This window comes from Phalaenopsis equestris, unplaced genomic scaffold, assembly GCF_001263595.1.
Source record: "Phalaenopsis equestris unplaced genomic scaffold, ASM126359v1 Scaffold000134, whole genome shotgun sequence".
Classification (NCBI taxonomy): Eukaryota; Viridiplantae; Streptophyta; class Magnoliopsida; order Asparagales; family Orchidaceae; genus Phalaenopsis; species Phalaenopsis equestris.
The window spans coordinates 541,236-560,771 of NW_018164576.1; the positions used below are offsets into that span (position 1 = coordinate 541,236).

Sequence of the window (19,536 nt, forward strand, 5' to 3'; positions counted from 1 at the left end):
TATCTCAAAGTATGTATACATACCCAAAACAGTCAATCATTCATAAAAAATACAACCATCCATCAATATCCCCCGAATTACATGAAGTGTGATACAAAAATCTAACAAATCAAATAAAAGCGGATTGATCTAAAGCCTGTCAACATGAATTTTGACTGGAGAGCATTATTAAAATTAGCTAACTGACTAAAAAGAGGAACATTAATGAAACCAGTAATTACAGACTTCAAATAGCTTCACATTTAGGGTGGGGACATGTTTGATGGCGAACCTTCCATGTGAGGAATATCACACCCGATGCTAAAATTTGAGGATTTTTTTTTTTTTTTTTCTCCGGGTGGTTGAGTGCTAGAACCCGATACCTTGGGATTTTTTTACTTTGTTTCCAATCAATGTCCCGCACATTCAAGCACACTAAATTCAAATTTTGCAGAGCTTCAATGTGCTTATTAGATTGAAACTTTAGTATGTTGGCAGCAGCAGCTGGGTTGTCTGTGCAGAATGCTCAACCAGGTGTTCTTAGAAGACAAAAAATTGCGCTGCAAGGGCTTTTATCTGATACAGCATAATCCACCTAAAAGAAAATGTTCAGTCTTCAAAACTTTAGGCTCTAGAACTCTCTAATAATCACATCTAGTTTATTAAAGGCAAATAATATGCATGTTAGACGGCAAATCTAGAGAATAAACATTTGGTCTAATTTTCTAATAATTTTGAAAGTTATATAATCACCATATTTGAATTCTCTACATCTTTTGAAGTTCATATACACTGCATATTTTGCATTATTTTTTTCAATTTCTAAATGAAGATCAAAATATACTTTGGAAATGTAAATGCAGTGTCAGAGAATGCATAGGATGGCATGTGTGAAAGAAAGGTTGAGAGGTCTTCTTCAGACCTCCTGGAATAAACCAATAGATAATTTCAAATGGATTTCTTATTTTGGAGATTGTAATGTTATATGCACATTCAAATATTGCCATCTGCAAATCCCTTATTCTTAAATGTTGTCGATTAAGCGCTCCAAAAAAATTCCAAAGTCATTATTAATTACTACCTACATTTGCTCATCACTTTGTAAATAAAATGTAATAAAAATTTGACTTAAGTACCCATTAAAATTCAAAAGGTTTTCCCAAAATTACAAAATGAAAGGAGCACCCTATCATATAATGTAGTAAAAGCTTTTATCAACATGACAAGGATCATTTGTTTTGTGGCAAAATAATAAAAAAAAGAGCCATTCTTAAAACTCATTGACCACTTTATAAATGTTATCAGATCCTTTAGGGGAACATAGTTAAATTCAACACAAAATTCATAGAAATATCGAACCGACAAAATTATATGCCTTTTTTTTTTTTTCTTGTCTTTGCTTAACAATCTTTGCTTGCCTAAAGTCAAAAAACGGGAAAGCAGTCTAGTATATTTGTTAGCTCAATTCACCAGTGCACGAATAAATGACCATCTGACTTCATTCGAGTCAGACGTCTATCTGCTCGGAATAAATGATGCTTTAAAGTGTCCTTTATTCTTTGTGGCAATAATGAAGTCAACTTTACACTGGTCAACCACTTGCCAGTAGAGGTGAGCACCTCTTTCAAAGAGTTCAAGCATATGTTTGTTAGCTCAATTCACCAGTGCGCGAAAACCACAAAAGAACTCTCAAGCTCTCTTGAAGTTTTGACAAAGAACTTACGAAAAATCTCAAAAGTTTTATCACTCATTTCCAACAGTAGATGTTTTGGACGTTTAGAATATGGAGCCTGACATTGCTCACGTTGCTCTGGTTCAAGATCTCCGTGAGGGACCATTCTGGTACATGATCGGCTTCAAAAGCCAAAAACCTTGGCTAAATTCTTGGAACTTAGAAAGGCAAATGTCTGCGAAGGAGTACGAGCACAAGAGTCTAAGGAGAAGTTTCAAAGCCAACCCAACGATGATATCCAGAACTCAAAAAACAACTCCGAGAAGAAGAATCCTTATAACGTTCCCGACCAGCATTTTTGCCAAGAACGAAGTAACAATGACAGAAGGATAGTCGAAAGAACGTCGTAAAGAATCCAGAAGTTATTTCGACTTTCTCTACTTAAGTCACACCTTTGAGAGTTTTGATAGTTGAAATCGTTGAAGCCATTCAGAACAAAGAATTATCAAAAAGCCCTTTCCCATGAAGGTAGAAACTTATGCTCGTGATCTCAATCGATACTGCACATATCATCAGGATTATAGTTGTGACACTGAACATCTTCAAAACCTAATCAAAGAATTGATCAAGGCAAGAAAGTAGGAATAGTTTATGGCTTGAAGCCTTGTACCCAACGACAGGGCAAAGCACCTATCAAAGGCACTGGCAAAGAACCCACTCTGGTAAATTCGGTTTACATCGCCGGCATCCTATAGCTATTTTAAGAGGGGAGGGAGGGGGGTCACGGACTTGAGGTCTCATGAAAGTACAACTTTAAAAGATTAAGGAATGGAGAAATTTGCTCAGACACTCTAGCCAAACGTGTTTCACCGATCCATCCTCCTTCTTAGATGTCCATTTGCTCGTTGTTGGAAATCATTTCAAAGAAGCGATCGTGGACCCCACCATCATCAAAGATTATCAAATTGACAATATCCTGATTGACACTAGAAACTTAGTCAACATTCTGTTCAAAGAAACTTTTGAGAAAATGGGCATAACAACTAATCGATTTTCACCTACCTACGAATCACTTTTAGGTTTTTCGGAAAGCGAAAAAAACTTGTTGAGTAATAGTCCTCTCAAGAAATTGGGGGTAAGGAGAACGTCAATACACAACGACAACATATTTCATCATTGTTGACACCCCCAATGTGTACAATACTATCTTCGATAGACAAGTGCTAAATGTCTTCTGAGTTGTTATGTCCACCTACCATGTCATTGTCAATTTTTTTTTGTCAAAGGCCAAATCATCACCATTTAGGGAGACCTAGTCCACTCCCAAACATGTTATTTATGACATCTTCGACAGACAAGTGCTAAATGTCTTCTGAGTTGTTACGTCCACCTACCATGTCATTGTCAATTTTTTTTTTGTCAAAGGCCAAATCATCACCATTTATGGAGACCTAGTCCACTCCCAAACATGTTATTTATGAATCATGAAGAATGTACAGGAAAACCTCCTCCTACTTGATAATAATAAAGACAACGATCTCGAAGTTATTGTAGTCTCTGAATCTGTGCATGTTTTCGAAGAAGAAATTGGAAGAACTTTTGTAATCAGTACCCGTTTTAGCAGGTATCACAGAGATCATCTTATCGCTACCTTGAGGAATCATCAAGATGTCTTTGCATGGGCTCCCATAGAAACGTTTGGGGTCAATATCAACGTCACTTGCCATCGATCCAAGCCCCTCAAGCAAAAAATGTGAATTATGACAAATAATCTAGCTCAACCTATTCGACAAGAAGTAAAAAAATTGTTGCATGCTAATTTCATCTATGAAGTGCAATACCCTGATTGGTTGCCAATGTGGTGATGGTGAAAAAAACAAATGGTAGATGAAGGATGTGCGGCGACTTCACCAATTTGAATTCAGCTTGTCTTAAAGACAACTACCAACTGTCATGGATTGATTCGTTGGTTTATTCGGTAATGAGACATTCGGTCATGATTTTCTTAGATGCCTTCTCTGGGTACCATCAAATAATAATCATCCTGTCGATATGCAAAAAAAAGTTGCCTTCATCACTAAATAGGGAGTTTCTTTTTACAAAGTGATGTCATTTGGCTTAATGAATGTTGAAGCAACCTAACAAAGATTGATGAATGCAATTTTTACAAATAAAAAAAAATATTGAAATCTATATAGAGGACCACCTGGAGGAAAGCAAATCATCGGAGCAGCATATTTTTCGCTACACTAAAGAAGTTCAACCTAAGGCTCAGTCCTTTGAAATGTACTTTTGGAACTAGCTCTGGAAAATTCCTTAGATACTTACGCCTGAGGGAATCAAGCCAAATCCCAACAATGTCCAATGTATATTGGATATATCGTCGCCAAAGGACCTCAAAGGAATGCAAGTTCTGACTGGACTGATTACATAACTAAATAGATTCATCTCGAAATAAGAGGACTGTTGTTCTCCCTTATTCAAATCTATAAAAAATTCTAGTCAGTTTGCTTAGAATTAGGAATGTGAACAAGCCTTCATGCAACTGAAAACCTTGTTATAGTCGCTTTGTTTGCTCCAAAGTCCCATACCAAGGGAAGCGTTGTACATCTACCTGAGAATTGGCAAAGAAGTTATCAATTTGGTACTCATTCAGAAGAACAAAAGATAATTTCTTATCTACTATGTGAGTAAAATATTTTAAAGAACTGAATCAAAGTACATGATAATGGAGAAATTCGCTCTGGTACTTATCATTTCAGAAAAGAAACTGTCATTATTTCTAAGCTCACACAGTGCACGTTATTATTGATCATCCTTTGAAGTGCGTTGTTCAAACCCGACCATTCGAGAAGATCACTTGAGTGGCCAATAGGACCGAGCAAATTTGATATCATCTATACATCCCGAACAATAATTAAAGCTCAGGTTGTTGCTGAATTACTAGTCGATTTCTATGAAAGATCAACAGATGAAGAAGTTGACACAAAAAGAGACAAGCTTTGGATATTCTATGTGAATAAAGCTTTTGGTAACATACGGAAAGGAGTGGACATGGTCTTGCACAACCCTTCAGATATGTTTTGAGTCATTCAATTCAGTTCGATTTCGTCGTTGCCAAAAATCAAGTAGAGTATGACGCGTCAGTTGTTGGAATGAGGTTTGCACTAGGAATCAGAATTACCCATCTCCTAGTCAAATCACACACTCGACTAGTTGCAAACCAGATTAATGGGTTTTTGAAACACAGGATGAGGTTATGCTCAAATACCTAATGGGGGCAAAAATAGAGACAAGCAAGCTTGAGTGTTTCCAAATCAAACACATTCGTTGACCCGTTATCCAAAGGAGAAGGCATATAAAGCAAGCAGTCCATCACATTAGATCAACTGGCCATTGAAGAACTCGAAGCCGAAAATTTACAAATACAGTCAATCGGCAGTTGGATCGTGTTATCCAAAGGAGAAGGCATATAAAGCAGGCAGTCCATCACATTAGATCAACCGGCCATTGAAGAACTCGAAGCCAAAAATTTACAAATACAGTCAATCGGCAGTTGGATCGACCCCATACTGTAATATTTGTCATTAGGCATATTCCCAATAGATACCAAGGATCCTCGTAAGTTCAGGATCAAAGCTGTGCATTACCTTAACATCAATCGGGAGCTCTTTAGAAGATCTATCACTTTCAACTCTCTCAAATGCATCAAGGGAGATGAGAAAATTGGGATTTTACAGAAAGTCCATTCAGGAGAATACAAAAGTCACTCCATTGGAAGAACTCTTGCAAGCAAAATTCTGAGCAAAGTTACTACTGACCCACGGTACGAAATGACGCTAAAGAATTCTCTAAGTGCGAGCAATGTCAAATCTTCGCTCGCATGCGTCATCAACCATCACATAAATTACAACCAATAAACAGTCATTGGCCTTTTGTGGTATAGGAAATGGACCTCGTAGATCCCTTTCCCCAAGGAAAAGAACAAAGAAAATATATCCTCGTCATGATCAACTATTTCTCCAAATAGATCGAGGTCAAACCAATAGTCAAAATTACAGCCGATGTCGCTCGTAATTTCATATAGACTGATATTACCTTCAGTCTTAAGATTTGGATTTGGGAGAGATCAGGTACCTCTCAAATTGTAGGTGTTAGGATTAGATTTTGGGAGAGATTCCCTGCTTCTCAAATTATATATGTTTTATCTTTCATGCATTCAGTTTGTGTTGTTTTATGTTATTGAAATAAAATATTTGGTTGCCCTAATTTTTGTGATATACAGGTGTCACAAATAAGTTTTCAAACATGACTACAGATGGAGGATTATTAAATGTGTAGATTAAATTCTCTCAACTATTTTGAATAAAATTTGGTTTTGATTTTTCGGAGTGGCGGGTACCAAGGATTTGTTCATACTTATTCTCCAATATGGTGCTTACCAAACTCAAGATCCATTCACAAGTACATTTCAAAAATGGTGGCTATATAACACAAGATTTATTCACACTTGGTTTTTCAAGATGATGGTTGGCAATGTCAAGATCAATCCACAATTGTTTTTTCAAGGTAGTGGCTACCTAACTCAAAATTCATTCAAACTCAATCTTTACACCTACCACCTTACGCTGTAACTATAAATAAAATAATAAATCAATGGTTGCATGCACCTCACACCAACAAGTAAATAAAAGGAGTGAAAATTTTGGTAATAATAGAGAGTGGCTCTCACAGTAGGGAAGGAGTGGAAAAAGCTACATAGAGAAGAGAGAAGGAAAAACATCATCAAAGTCTTCTTATCAATGTTCAACTCTCATCTCCATAAGAAATAGTTATTTTTCATCTCAATCATATACACAAGCCTAGTTTAAACTTGTGCAATTGGAGGCCCACCTCAAAACTTTTGACAAACAAATCACAGTCAGGCTCACAACTCAATATCCCAAGATGAGAGGGTTGAAGCCACATCAAAAATACCTCAATTTTTGTAGTGTATTCACAATTTTTTTTTAACAAAACTAAAAGCGATATCAATATACCTCACATATTACCTCTCACATCTCACGCACTAAATAGCAAGAAATATAAGAAAAATATATTCATAAAATTTTTTGTGGTTGAATTTCTAACAATCGACATAATTATTGTTTAAATTAACTTTTTAAAATATAAAAAACAATTGAGGCTAAATATAATGAGGAATAGGAGAATATAAATAAGATTAAGGATAAGGCGCGAGATAAATAATTCATTATATCGATGATTCTAATTAAAATCAATTGGGTGATGAGTAATAGAAAATTTGAATTTAAAAATTCAAATGTTAATTATTGTTATATTCTTGTTTAAGTAGAGGACAATATAAGTGGGAGAGATACTTATATTGAACTTATTTGATAATTATGTTTAGATGTTTTAGTATTTTATTTTGATAACTTAGCTTATTTTAATAATTTAATGATTAAATAACCCATTTTATTTTATAATTTGATGTTATGATATTAATGTGTAACTTCCAACTTTGAGCAATTTATTAATTTTTACTTGAAATGTTGTTATCTTATTTTCTTAATTTGTTAATAAATAGAATATTAAAATGTTATTTCTTACTTTACACTATATAGTTTATGCAGTATTTAAGGCTTGTGCCTCTATGTCTTGAAGTTTGCACCTCGCCTCAAGAACAAAAAATATTTTCATGCCCAATCGGGCAATCTTAAACCTGTGACCGACAAAGATATATTTATCCTTATTCACAAAAAGTATAATATCTCCATATATCTCTTCTAAAGCTTAATAGGGTATTTGATCTCAATGCGGGCCTGGACGTAGGTAGATTTTACTGAGCAACGTAAAATTGTGTCTTGTATTTGAAATCTTTAATGCTTTTCCCATCTTCATTTGATTTAGTACAAAATCTTACCAATATCTTAACACTCGATATGTTATATACAAATAGAAAACACATATATAATCATTTGATGGAGTATTTGAGGTTTTATAATTTGGGGGCTTACAACGCATTTAATAATATACAAAGAAATTCTTGATTAAAATATCATTCATTTCATTGTGACAACAGTACTCAAGAGACAATGAAGTTAAAGGCAAGATAGTCAACACTAGTGAACAAAATTAGCTAATGAGATTCAACGGGTTGTAAAAATGCTCAATTTCCACCACCACTAGAACTACAACACAAAAGTGGTGATGGTAAACATCAGTAACTACACAAAAATAGTAATTGTAAGCATCAAAAACAGTATATAGCTTAGATGTTATGAAAGCATCACTTGATTCACATCATTCTCAAATTGAAAGTGTATAACAAAATTTAAATAATAATAAAAAAAGTGTTTACCGAAGTAAGGGTTGCCTAAAGCAGAGTTTAGCATGAGCGAGCAGGCTTCCTAGAGATGTGTTATGCATAAGAGAGCCATAATCAAAACTTCCATGCTCTCTGCAGAGTTCAGAAGAGCAGAATAGCTTATACTCTTCGAACTTTGTAGCAACAATCTACTGAAACTCCAGCCACTGATTGTTTATGCACAACAGTCATCCTCAACAACGAGCGCACAGCCAGCCGCTTTCATAACTCCAGTGTCATCCATCAACGCTCGCATCTTCTCCGCACCATCCCATTCTCCCATAGAAGCATACAAGTTGGATAGCAGAACATAGTTGCCACCTGCACACTTATCTATGAACATATTTAACAGCTCAGAGTTGGCAAGCTCTCCTAACTCCAAATTACCATGCGTCCGGCATGCTCCTAGAAGCGACCTCCATACTACCGCGTTAGGCTTCAACCCCCAAATCCGCTTCATCTCCTCCACCAATCCAAACGCCTCTTCCAGCCTCCCCGCGCGACCAAGCATATCCACCATACACCCATAGTGTTTCGCATTAGGCTCCATTGCATACCTATCTCTCATGAGCGAGAAGTAAGCCCTGCCTTCCTCCACCATCCCACCATGGCTACACGCCACTAGAACGCTCACGAAGGTCACTTCATCCGGCCTGGCTGCCGCTGCGCTCCTCATCTCCTCAAAAAAGGTGACTGCATTCCGGGCATGACCGTTGAGAGCAAGCCCTCCAATGATGGAGTTCCAGCTAGAGACATCTCGCTCTCTCATCTCCCTGAATACCCCAACAGCCCCATCTATGCTCCCGCATTTAGCATACATGTCAATGAGCGCGTTACAAAGAATCACGCTTTGAGAGGCATCCCGGCAGAGGGCAGAGTGTATTCTCAGGCCAAAGTCTATTGCGCCGGAGTCGGCGCAGGCAGCGATAAGGACCAGCATGGTGACCTCATCGGGCCGTTGGTCCACCAGACACATTTCATCGAACAAATCCATAGCCTTGGACGGGGCGCCACTGCGAACGTATCCGGAGATCATGGCATTCCAGGAAACAGTGTCCCTGCGGGGCAGTTGGTCAAACAGCTCCCGCGCACTCGCCATACGACCATGTTTACAGTATCCTGTGATCATCACGTTCCATGCTACTAGATCCTTCTCAGGCATTTCTTCGAATAGGTTTCGAGCATCTTCCAGCTGCCCTCTCCCGGCAAGCCCTGCAATCATGGCAGACCAAGCCACGACATCCATCCTTGCGGCAGGAGATGCGAAGAGAATGAAAGCAGCTTTGGGATCGCCGCAGGTGGCATGGAGGTGGATAAGAGCGTTGTGAACGAAAGAGTCGTTGTGGATACCAAGCTTAGTGACCTTAGCGTGGAGCTGGGAGCCTGTAGAGGGAGAGGAAAGCATGGTGCAGGCACGGAGGAGAAAGGGAAGAGCGAGGTGGTGGAGCTTGGTGCCGGTGCGTTCCATGCGGATTGAGAGAGAAAGAGCCTCGGCGGGGTTAGAGGTGTGGGCAGCACCGCGAATGATGGTGTTCCACATGAAGTGGTCCGGTTGTGGTATTTGATCGAACAGTTGGCGGGCATAGATCATGGCGCCCCGGACTGAAATGGCGGCGGCGAAGAGGAGCTCGCGCAGGGCGTGGGGGTTGGAGAGGAAGCCCCGGACGAGTATCAGAGCGTGAATCTGCTTTAGGGAGCGAAGGCATCGGCACATTCGCCATATTCCCTGCCTATGTCGCCCTGTACCCGATTTCCTCTGCATTATAATCCACTTAAAATTACAGTTTATGTATTTTATGCTCCTATACACTACTCAACGGCGAACGCTTAACAAGATGCACAAACTTTGTTCAACGGAAAATAAAAATGAAATTAATAACAACAAACTATCGATTTGAATTAATGATATTACTTTATTTTTACATTTAATGAAACCTTCCATAAATATAAGAGATCTCTTACTGAAGAAGATAAGAAGATAACAAGAACTTTTACTTCAAATATGTGCCTTCTGAAATATTAAAATCAAAATTCTGTATATTAACAATTCTTTTAATTATTGTATGTTCTCAAATAAATTATTTGTAATTTATTTGCTCAAGTAGGAGCGACTTTTAAAAAGTTTAACAAATTGACAGTTCAAATTAAACTAAACAAAATTCGACTGAATAACATTTGAAAATGAACAAAAAGTCTTCCACCAAGTTCTACAGAAAACAATATAAAAAAGAAGAATTCAAAATAAAATTCAATCCAGGCACATTTAAAACAGAGACATACAAATGACAATAATGATTATGTAGTCAAAATTCTCTTCATTAGAAAATAAAACTAGAAAGGTCTTTCCAATGGGTGGCTCCAACATATCAACTGATCAGCTCTTTGCAGCCAGTTTGTCTTTGGCTTTCTGAATCTTCAGAACCTTCTTAACAATCTTCTGCTCCTCTACCAGAAAGGCTCGGATGATCCTATTTAAATAAACGTTTTCAAATTTACCCGGCAGTCCGAAAACATAAACATGAGAAATAGATTATATGGTATATAGCGCGATGACGAAGACCAACCTTTCACGGACAGCTCCACCAGATAGAACGCCGCCATAAGCTCGGTGAACTGTTCTTCGATTCCGCTGTAATCTTGATCTCTTGTATTCAGCTGGCCTCAATCGAGGAATCTACAAACCCAAAGACTGTCATCAGGTTTCATAAAAATGGAAGGAAGATTTTGTTCATTATACGATAACCAAAGCTTATAAAAATCAACCCGGAAACTAGAAAGCCCTTATCATCACATAAAAATCATCATATTTAAATCTCAAGCCCAGCGTATGGCATAAATCTGTTAATTATATATGAGTGTTTGGGGAACCTGTGGCTATCTATGTAAAAAGCTACTGTGAAAAAACAGATCTTTTTTTTTTAAATTGTTATAATTATTGTAGTTTTCTCTCTAAAAAAATTCAGATCTCATCATCTCACACATCTTAGCAATAAAAGGGTTAAAGTGATCCTCTAAATTATTTATACATCGTCACTCATCACTCCTCACTCCTCAAATATGATCCAGAATTAATCCCAAGAGTGACTATTTTGAATCACGTTTATTCGGTCAAAAGACTAAATTGAATTATTTTATAATAAAAGACTAAAATGGCTCCATACAAATAATCTAGTGATCATTGATACTTTTCACATATTCTCCTAAAGATTTGATTATTTGAAAAAAAAAAAAAAACTGATCATCAAATAAATTATTGAAAACAAGATATAACAAAATAAAATAAAGCAGTAAAAAGACACCTCAAACGAACCCATATTATCAATCATAAGCCTTAACCATCCACTTAAATAAGTTTACACCAGACCCACAGTCCTCTTTAAACAAGTAATAACTAAAAACTGATTAATTGAGCAAAATAACCAAAAGTTACCTCAAATTAGCCATGAAAATGTTTGCAACATTGTAAAAATAAGGATGTTTCAAAGAAAATAATGTATGACAAGACAATCAAAGATTTGCATAAGATTGTTTCTCCAGCATTTTAAGGCAGTTCATGCAAGGAGGAAAAAAAGTTATTAGACAATCTAGAAACTGCAATTTATGAAAAACATATAAAAGACAAAATGTGTTGTAACTTTAATGGAAGAAAGGTTTTTTAAAGATAAAACAATTGCCAATTAAATACAACAATTATGATCAAATTCTTAAATTAAAAGGGCATGGGCCAAAGTAACCTCACAAAGATAGCGTGAGGAGGTGTCTCCAACTCCCGATCAATGTTATGGCGAAGAAACCAACACATTGCAATTTCTCCTTTTTATATTCCTTTGAAATCAACCATTTAGAATCCTATCATATGAGGCCTCTACTAATAGAAGTTCATCATAAGAGGTTTGTTGATTTATCTACTATTTCTAGTATTAGGAACCAACAGCATAAGCACATCCCCCTGAATTACAAATTTATTAAACTATGCAAAATTCAAAGACCCAAGTTCGAGTGCTCACCCGTCCCAAAAAAAAAATGTGAAATTCATGTTATGCATTAATTTTGTATTTAAAGATGCAATTAAATCAAAAAAAATTGCCAACTCCTAATTGGACTAAAAAATTTTGTTCTCAAAAATTGCACAACTCAACTAAATATGACATGAAACAAGTAAATATCAATTCAAACCACAAAGCTTGAACTTTAGTTCCAATTTATTGTAACAGGTTATAACCAATTAACTTCAAGCACAAGCCATTCCCATCAACTTAAATTCTTACAAAAAGAATACTTTCAAACCAAATGATAACTATAAATTAAATTCCATCGGAACATATTTGTCCTCACTCTTGTTTTATGTTTTATTTTTTAATAAGGAAATAAGAAAACAAAATATGTATGGTAGGTATTTTGTTTTTAATACTTAGGATTTAAAACTTTTGAAGGCTTTAAAACATGAAACTGGGAACAGAGATGTTTAGCCTTAATAAGAAGAGGCGTAAGCCACAAGAGGAATCAAAGTGTGAACTTCAACATAAAATAATAATAATGATAATAATAAAAATAAAAATTTATTCATAATATGACATAAAATATTGATATATTAGTTTATCTTATTTTCATTAAAACCTCAACTACAAATTTCAACCTTAAATGTTAAGTAAAATTAAAGTTTCAAATATGAATCAAGGTAAGCATTCATTTAAAATTAAATAAACCATAAAAACCAAAATCCATAGCAACCTTATTCTCACTTTTATAATCTTCAGAAGAATTAATAAATGTAATAATTTAATCATCTAATTCTATCTCATGGGCATCTTCATATTATTCTTCAATTACTACATTTTTATGTTTACTCTTAATATCAATCAATGAGTGATCAAACAATCTTTTGACTATATATTATATATATAGCCATATCGTGGTGTTTTTTGTGCACCTCAATTCAAGCCACCCCTCAATGTGTGCCTCAAACACCATTTTAAACAAGGGATTTTATCAAAACATCAAGCATACACTTTTAAATCAAATCCAATGATCAACATACTCAATTATCCTTCACTGATTGTCGGTTATGAATGGCATAACTCTCCCTACTTTGGATGATGTCCGCGATAGCTATCCTTCAGCAAGTAGAAGAAAGACCACAAAAACTACATGACCAGTTTCATCGAGGTCTCCATTGCAAAAGAACAGCATCTATAAGAGCTCTCCCTACAATGCATGATGTAAGCAAGAGCCCTCCTTCACTAAATAAAAGTGGAAACAAGGCAACTAAAATCACATGCCGACTTTGCAGAGGCCTCCTTCACTGGTTGACTAACCTAATTCCTACTGCCCACCGCCAACCTCAACAGCACCAGAGATCCACACAAGGCATAGGAGGTGGATAACAGAGGCTGCATCTTCTCTAATAAAAAGGAGTTTAAGGAGGAGATAAAGAGCCTAAGAAGGGAAAAAACTTTGATCGTAAGCAAGGAAGTCATCAAGGTGGAAGCTGCAGTCTAGGACTTGAAAGCTTAAAGGAGAGTGAAAATAATAATAATAATAATAAATAAGTTAGAACATAAGCAATAAGTAAATGAAACAAATTTTTAATAAATAAGAAGACAAACATGTTTAATTTAGTTTAGAACATAAGCAATAAGTAAATGAAACAAATTTTAAAAAAACAAAATTAAAACAGTAAAAAATGATAAACAGGCATAAGAAATTTGTATCAATTTGGTTTTTTTAGTGAAAAACTTGAGATCGATGAACAATTATAACATCATAACGCCCACCAAAAATGATTGAACATAAAAGCGAAATCGCTTGTACGCATCTAAATACAGATTTAAAACAAAAAAGTTAATGGACAAATTAGAAGTGCAGGATCACGTACCCCGATAATTCTTTTTCCAGTCACGGGACATTTTGGCCCACTCGCCCTCTTCTTTGTGTATTGATAAACAAGCTTTCCGCCTGAGTTCCACAATCAAACCATCATCCAACTAAAATTTAAAAACCTCCAAAGAAACAAATATCCACTTTAAAATAAAAGATGAACTGCCCCGCAGTGACCAATAGGAGCGGACAAAACTTTCAGGGAAAAAATGACTAAGAAAACAGGATCAGAGGACAACAACCAAACAACAAAGGAACAATAAACAGCATATGCAGCAGAAGCTTAAATTAAGTGGACGGGAGATTGGATCTTCACCTGGGGTTTTGACAACCCTGGTTTGATTAGACTTTGTGGCATAGCTATGCCGCTTTCTGTAGGTGAGACGCTGCACCATCTTTCACTTTGCCGTTCCCCTCAAGCTCCGCCTCTTTTGGAAACCAAGATCCGGGGAAAGAGAAGACGCGCCGAAACGCTAATAAATAAAAAAACCTTCACTTGACCTAGATCGAACGATTTAAATTAGTCCGATCTAACGGCTGTCGTGCCTGTCAGACCGTAGATGCATTTGTTTTTCTAATTAGTCGTATCATTACGAGTATACTTTTGACTCGATCATTAAATGGTCTAACCATATTTAGAAAAAAATGGGGAATCTATATATATTATATTGGCATTATAAATTTATGCATAAATGCATTTCATTTTTTTTTAATTTTAGTAATAATGACATTGTTTTTTGTAATGTTAAATATTTAAATGATATGTATATACATATAAAATTTGAGATGTTAGGCATGTAAATACACAAGAAGTATGTGATATGCCTCAAGAATGTTTCAACACGAATCACGTAGAGATTTAAAGATCCATAAGGAATGAAGTGCAATAAATGAGGCCCGCCTTCAAGAGACCAAGAGGTTGTGCTTGCTCAATTTATGAACGTAGGATGAAGGTAATCTGAGCCAAAAGAAAGATCAAAAGAACGATCCAAAATATGAACTGATCGAATTAAAATAAGGCAGATAAGCACTTAAGCTAACTATCACCAAAAAATCGAACGAATGTATTTACCCAAAAAATCGAACGAATGTATTTACCCAAAAAATCGAATGAAAGTATTGACCTGTCTCTTCATAAATTTGGCATAAGAAAACAATCAAATTTCTCGACATCACCAACTGTTCGAGAGGCACTGTAGATAATTTCTCATCAAAGACCTAGAATTAGCAATACAATATAGTCTCGCAATCATCCCAAATGACTCCCCCCTCGAGAAATTTGTTATCTATCGGTTATAGTGATTCACCATCTGTTTGATAGCCAAGTCTCGTTCTACCGACAGGAACTCATTCTCTAAGGATGGAAGGTCGATGGCCAGATTGGATCCACTAATTGACAAAGTCTAATCAATCGAGTTAGTCCTACTGGCCCGGGCTAATTAAGAACAACCAATTGATTATAACGACTTAGCTTTGTCAATCGAATCGGTCTTATCAAGCAAAATTCATGTCATTCCAGTTGATCGAGTAATAGGGGCAGTCGAGCAAGAAGCCCATGCATGTAATATATCTAAAATTAAAAAATGTAATATCATTATTATACTCTCTCATCTATAAATATGGATATCACTTTATAAGAATGAGCTAATAGACAAGATATTTTACTATTCATTATTATTGGTGATAGCCAATAACCCTATATATGCTGAGAAGTACAACTCTACCCCCACTTCTTCTAGAGGAGAACCTTCTACCCATCGCCTGAGTGGAGGCTGAGAGGTGACTCGCACCCTTCTACTCGTTCGAGTATGAAGATCGTCAGCTCCCTCAGAATCAAAGCAGGAACAACAAATCTTACAACCAAGGAGTCAAGCTCGTTATGACAAGCGCCCATTGCCCAACCCTAAAATGTCGAAAATGACTTTATAGAGAATCTAGATGATCGAGATAATGGAAGTCATCCAGAGAAAGGGGAATTTCAAGAAAGCACCACCAGTGAAAATTGGTGCCTACCTCTTAGATTCAAAGAAGTACCACATATACCACTAATATTATGGCCATGTTAGGAAGGAATGTCGACACTTCCGGATCTTGATTGAGGAGTTGATTAGAGCTGGAAAGCTCAATGAGTTTGTAGTTTTAGGAGCAACGACCCAGATGTAGGGGAAAGCTCCAGTAGAAGAAATTTTAGATGAGTTTGTCTGAGCCCAGGCCACCTATGTGGTTGACATAGTTCATGCTATCTTTGAAGAAGGAGAATTCATTCCGTCAAGCCATTCTGAAAAGGCTTCGGTCGGGTGAATTATGAGCACCCGTCATTGCACCCTCTTGCAACTCACATCCCCCCATTGCTTTTACTGATTCAAATCTGCCCAAGGGAAATCCTTACAGGGATACCATCATCGTCGTGGCGCTGATCAGCAACTACCAGATTGATAACATCATTATTGACACTGGAATTTCAACAAACGTGTTTGTTTAAGGTGGAAAGACGAGCAAGGGAATCAACATATCCTTCTGTAAATCTGACTTGAAGGAAGAATCCAGTTCCTCAGTATCACCAACCATCCCATGAAATCCCCTAAGGATTCCTTATCATGAATAAAAAATTAGCAATACAACAAAGTCTCATAATCATCCCAAATGACTCTCTTGTCAATTAATAAGTTATCTATTGGGTTATGATGATTCACTCTCTGCACGATAGCATGTTATCGTTATGCTCATAGAAGCTCCTCATATAGAGATTAAGGTTCGATGGTCAGATTAGATCAACTGATCATCAAAGTCTAGCTGACTGACTTAGTCATGCTGACTTGAAACTAATAAAGACAAGTTGACTAGTTGTACAGATTTAGCTTAGTTGACCGAATTAACCTTACAAAGTTGAAGTCGTGTTGACGACCGAGACATAGAGCAGCCGAACAATAGGCTCGTACATATAGAATATCCAAAATACCATGTACAATCCTTATTAAAGTAGGGGGAAAAGTAGCATCATATATTATATAATCTTCTCTATAAATAGAAATATCGCTTATGAGAGTGTCAATCCACAAGAGCTTTTACTGTTCTTTATCGTTCATCTCTCTCTGTCGCTTCTTATGTTATAACCATTGGGTTGTATTTACAAACTCTGTCTCTTCTTATGTTATAACCATTGGGTTGTATTTACAAATAAGTCAAAAATCAACAAGCAGTATGTATGTTTTTACCAAAAAAATAAAATATGAAATATATAAAAAAAAAAAACCGGGCCTTTACTCACACAAAAAAAATTCTTATGATGGTTAAGATTGCAGATGTCCACCATTTTTTTTAATAAAAGAATATATTAGAATATATGATTATAAAATAATATACTCAACACTAGCCTAATCTTTTTTTTTTTTTGTGATGGAAGTAGGGATTTGTTGTTGTGATGGAAGTAGGGATGAGATGATCAAAGTCGTTAAGAACATTGAGTAATAGTGGTAGGATGACATCAATTATGATATAATGATATGACAACTATGATGATGATTTCGTGATAATAAATGAATGACTATGTTAATAATCGAATAATGGGGATTTTGAAATAGTTGTTGAATGACAACAATTGAGTGATGATGACTGGAGAATGGCGATTGTGAATGGTGTTGATTAGTATTTGATGTCAGATATCTTTCTCCAAGTCATTTTAGTCAAGCAAATAACAAAGTAATGGCGCGACATAGATTTTTAGTCCTCTAATGTATGATGGTAGGGTTTAGATGTCAAAATGCTTTTAATTGAGCTTTAATGACAGTTATTTTTATAAATTTTTTCATGAAGTACCACTTGCCGCCCCCACCTCTCCAAATCTCCCATCGCCCGTCGCCCGCCGCCTGACGCCGCTAGCCAAAAATAGTCGTCGGTCGCTGTCGGTCCCCACCAACTATTGAACATCGTCGGCCGTCAGACGTCACCAGCCGCAGCCCCCCCAGCCGCAGCCACCGCCTGCAGCCCACTTCCCGCCGCCTATCCACCCATAGGTAATGCTTCGTACTGGGTGGAACAAAGAAAACGTTGTATATGTTATGAGTGACATAGCTTAATACTGGAGCGCACGTTGACCCAACCGTTTTATAAAAAATATAGTTTTTCCTTTAAAAAAATTAAAAAAATACTCAACTATAAAATAATTTATATATTTTTTTGTTAATATATAAATCATAAGAGTACTAAATATGTTTTCTAAAAATTAAAAAAAAACAAGCTAAAAACAAAATAAATAATAAATAATTGAATGTGATCCCAAACATGTCATAAGCATTTACGTTTGACGCGTGTTAAAAGATTTACAGCGGTAGAATATTAGATTATCGTTTTAACGTTACACGAAAATTTAATACACTCTCGAATAAAAGAAAAATAATCAGTAGAGACATCAGAAGTTGATGATTACGAAGATCCCCTGACGGGAAATGGTTACAAAGTATCATAAATTACAACGTTGACGTGCGAATAACCTTGTTGCAAGAAATGGGCGACGAACGATATTGATCGGTGGCGGCTGGTAGGTGGTCCACGGCGGTCGACGGGAGTCGACGGATGTCAGTAGTGGTTGACAGTGGCAGGAGTAATGCTAAAATTCAGCTCATTCTCACAACTTCAAGCTCTTCCTCCCCTCAAGAGAGGGGTGTGCCTCTATTAATAGAGTTTCGGGTGCAATTAATGCAGAAATATGAACCATTTTGATCAAATAATCTGAAGAACTTCTATCAATGAGACGAAATTTGATGAACATTTGAGAGTCTTAATGATATTAGAATTGAATGATCTTAGGCTCGTTAGAACCATCTAGCTGAGACGCTCAATTCGTCTATAAGTTTACCAGATTCGACATTTGTTTGACCTTTCAAATATGCACAGACAACTTCCAAGTGTGATTTAATGACTTGATCTAAGCTTGATTTGACTATGATTAGACCAATTTTGATATCATTGGGTATGTCTCGCTGAGTCGATCAGTTTAACTATAAGTTTTATGAAATTTGAGCTCTAAATCTCTTTTTATCAAAATTTGAACATTCCTTGCTTAAGAGATCGAAATCCGTGTTATAGTTTGAGATTTCTGTCGGATGAAGGAAATTTGTTTGTAGGGTATCAACACTATACTTTAAACATTACAATGTTAAATTTCTAAAAGGAAAGCAGGACAAAGCAAGAAAAGAGCAAAATTATTATAGTTCTAAGCAAAACAAAATCAAATAAATATTCCTTTTGCCCTCTCGCGTGAAATTTAAGCTCAAAATATTGAATTGAATGCCAGTTTTTTAATGAGTTTAACATGAGCTGTTCCCGAAAGACAAACTTATTTTCTATAGCCCTATTAAATAAAATTTTAGAAATTTAACTATACATATTGAGGAGGTACCCATCCAACGAGACTCAATTTTAGTTTTTTGTAAGAGTAAGTCTCCCAACAATGTCACCTAGCTAACTGTCCGTTTGGCGCGGCTTATATGTCACAGAGCGCTTGGAAATTGCGGTGCAGCTGCATATGGGAAAACCATTTAAACCCCGCGGTCGCTTTTCTTCATGACGTGTTTTCAACCCTACATGCAGTCGCGGGTTCGACCTCGCGGTCGCGTTTCTTTATTTTAATAGTTATTTTTTT

The 19,536-nt window shown here is 36.3% G+C and overlaps 2 protein-coding genes across 2 annotated transcripts in view; both read right to left on the bottom strand.

Annotated features, from left to right (window-relative positions):
- Positions 1 to 75: 75 nt before the first annotated feature.
- Positions 76 to 19,536, bottom strand: part of LOC110021396 — a 27,904-nt gene continuing 8,443 nt past the window's right edge. Inside the window, exons 6-8 of the mRNA XM_020719881.1 lie at positions 10,583 to 10,692; positions 8,013 to 9,820; positions 76 to 574 (exon numbers count right to left, since the gene is read on the bottom strand). Of these exons, the coding sequence (XP_020575540.1) occupies positions 8,194 to 9,820; positions 10,583 to 10,692 (1,737 nt within the window). The 3' untranslated portion in view covers positions 76 to 574; positions 8,013 to 8,193. The remainder of the gene's footprint in view (positions 575 to 8,012; positions 9,821 to 10,582; positions 10,693 to 19,536) is intronic.
- On the bottom strand, positions 10,193 to 14,363 carry LOC110021350 (60S ribosomal protein L34). The gene is made up of 4 exons (XM_020719807.1): positions 14,212 to 14,363; positions 13,894 to 13,973; positions 10,583 to 10,692; positions 10,193 to 10,486 (listed from the first exon to the last, which is right to left on the bottom strand). The coding sequence occupies exons 1-4, from the start codon at positions 14,288 to 14,290 to the stop codon at positions 10,393 to 10,395; spliced, it is 363 nt and encodes a 120-aa protein (XP_020575466.1). The 5' UTR covers positions 14,291 to 14,363; the 3' UTR covers positions 10,193 to 10,392.

Coding starts and splice junctions, on each gene's coding strand:
- LOC110021350 (XM_020719807.1), bottom strand. CDS start 14,290: ATGGTGCAGCGTCTCACCTACAGAAAGCGGCATAGCTATGCCACAAAG. Junction 13,974..14,211: donor CAGGGTTGTCAAAACCCCAG/GTGAAGATCCAA, acceptor TGTGGAACTCAG/GCGGAAAGCTTGTTTATCAA. Junction 10,693..13,893: donor CTGGAAAAAGAATTATCGGG/GTACGTGATCCT, acceptor TTGGGTTTGTAG/ATTCCTCGATTGAGGCCAGC.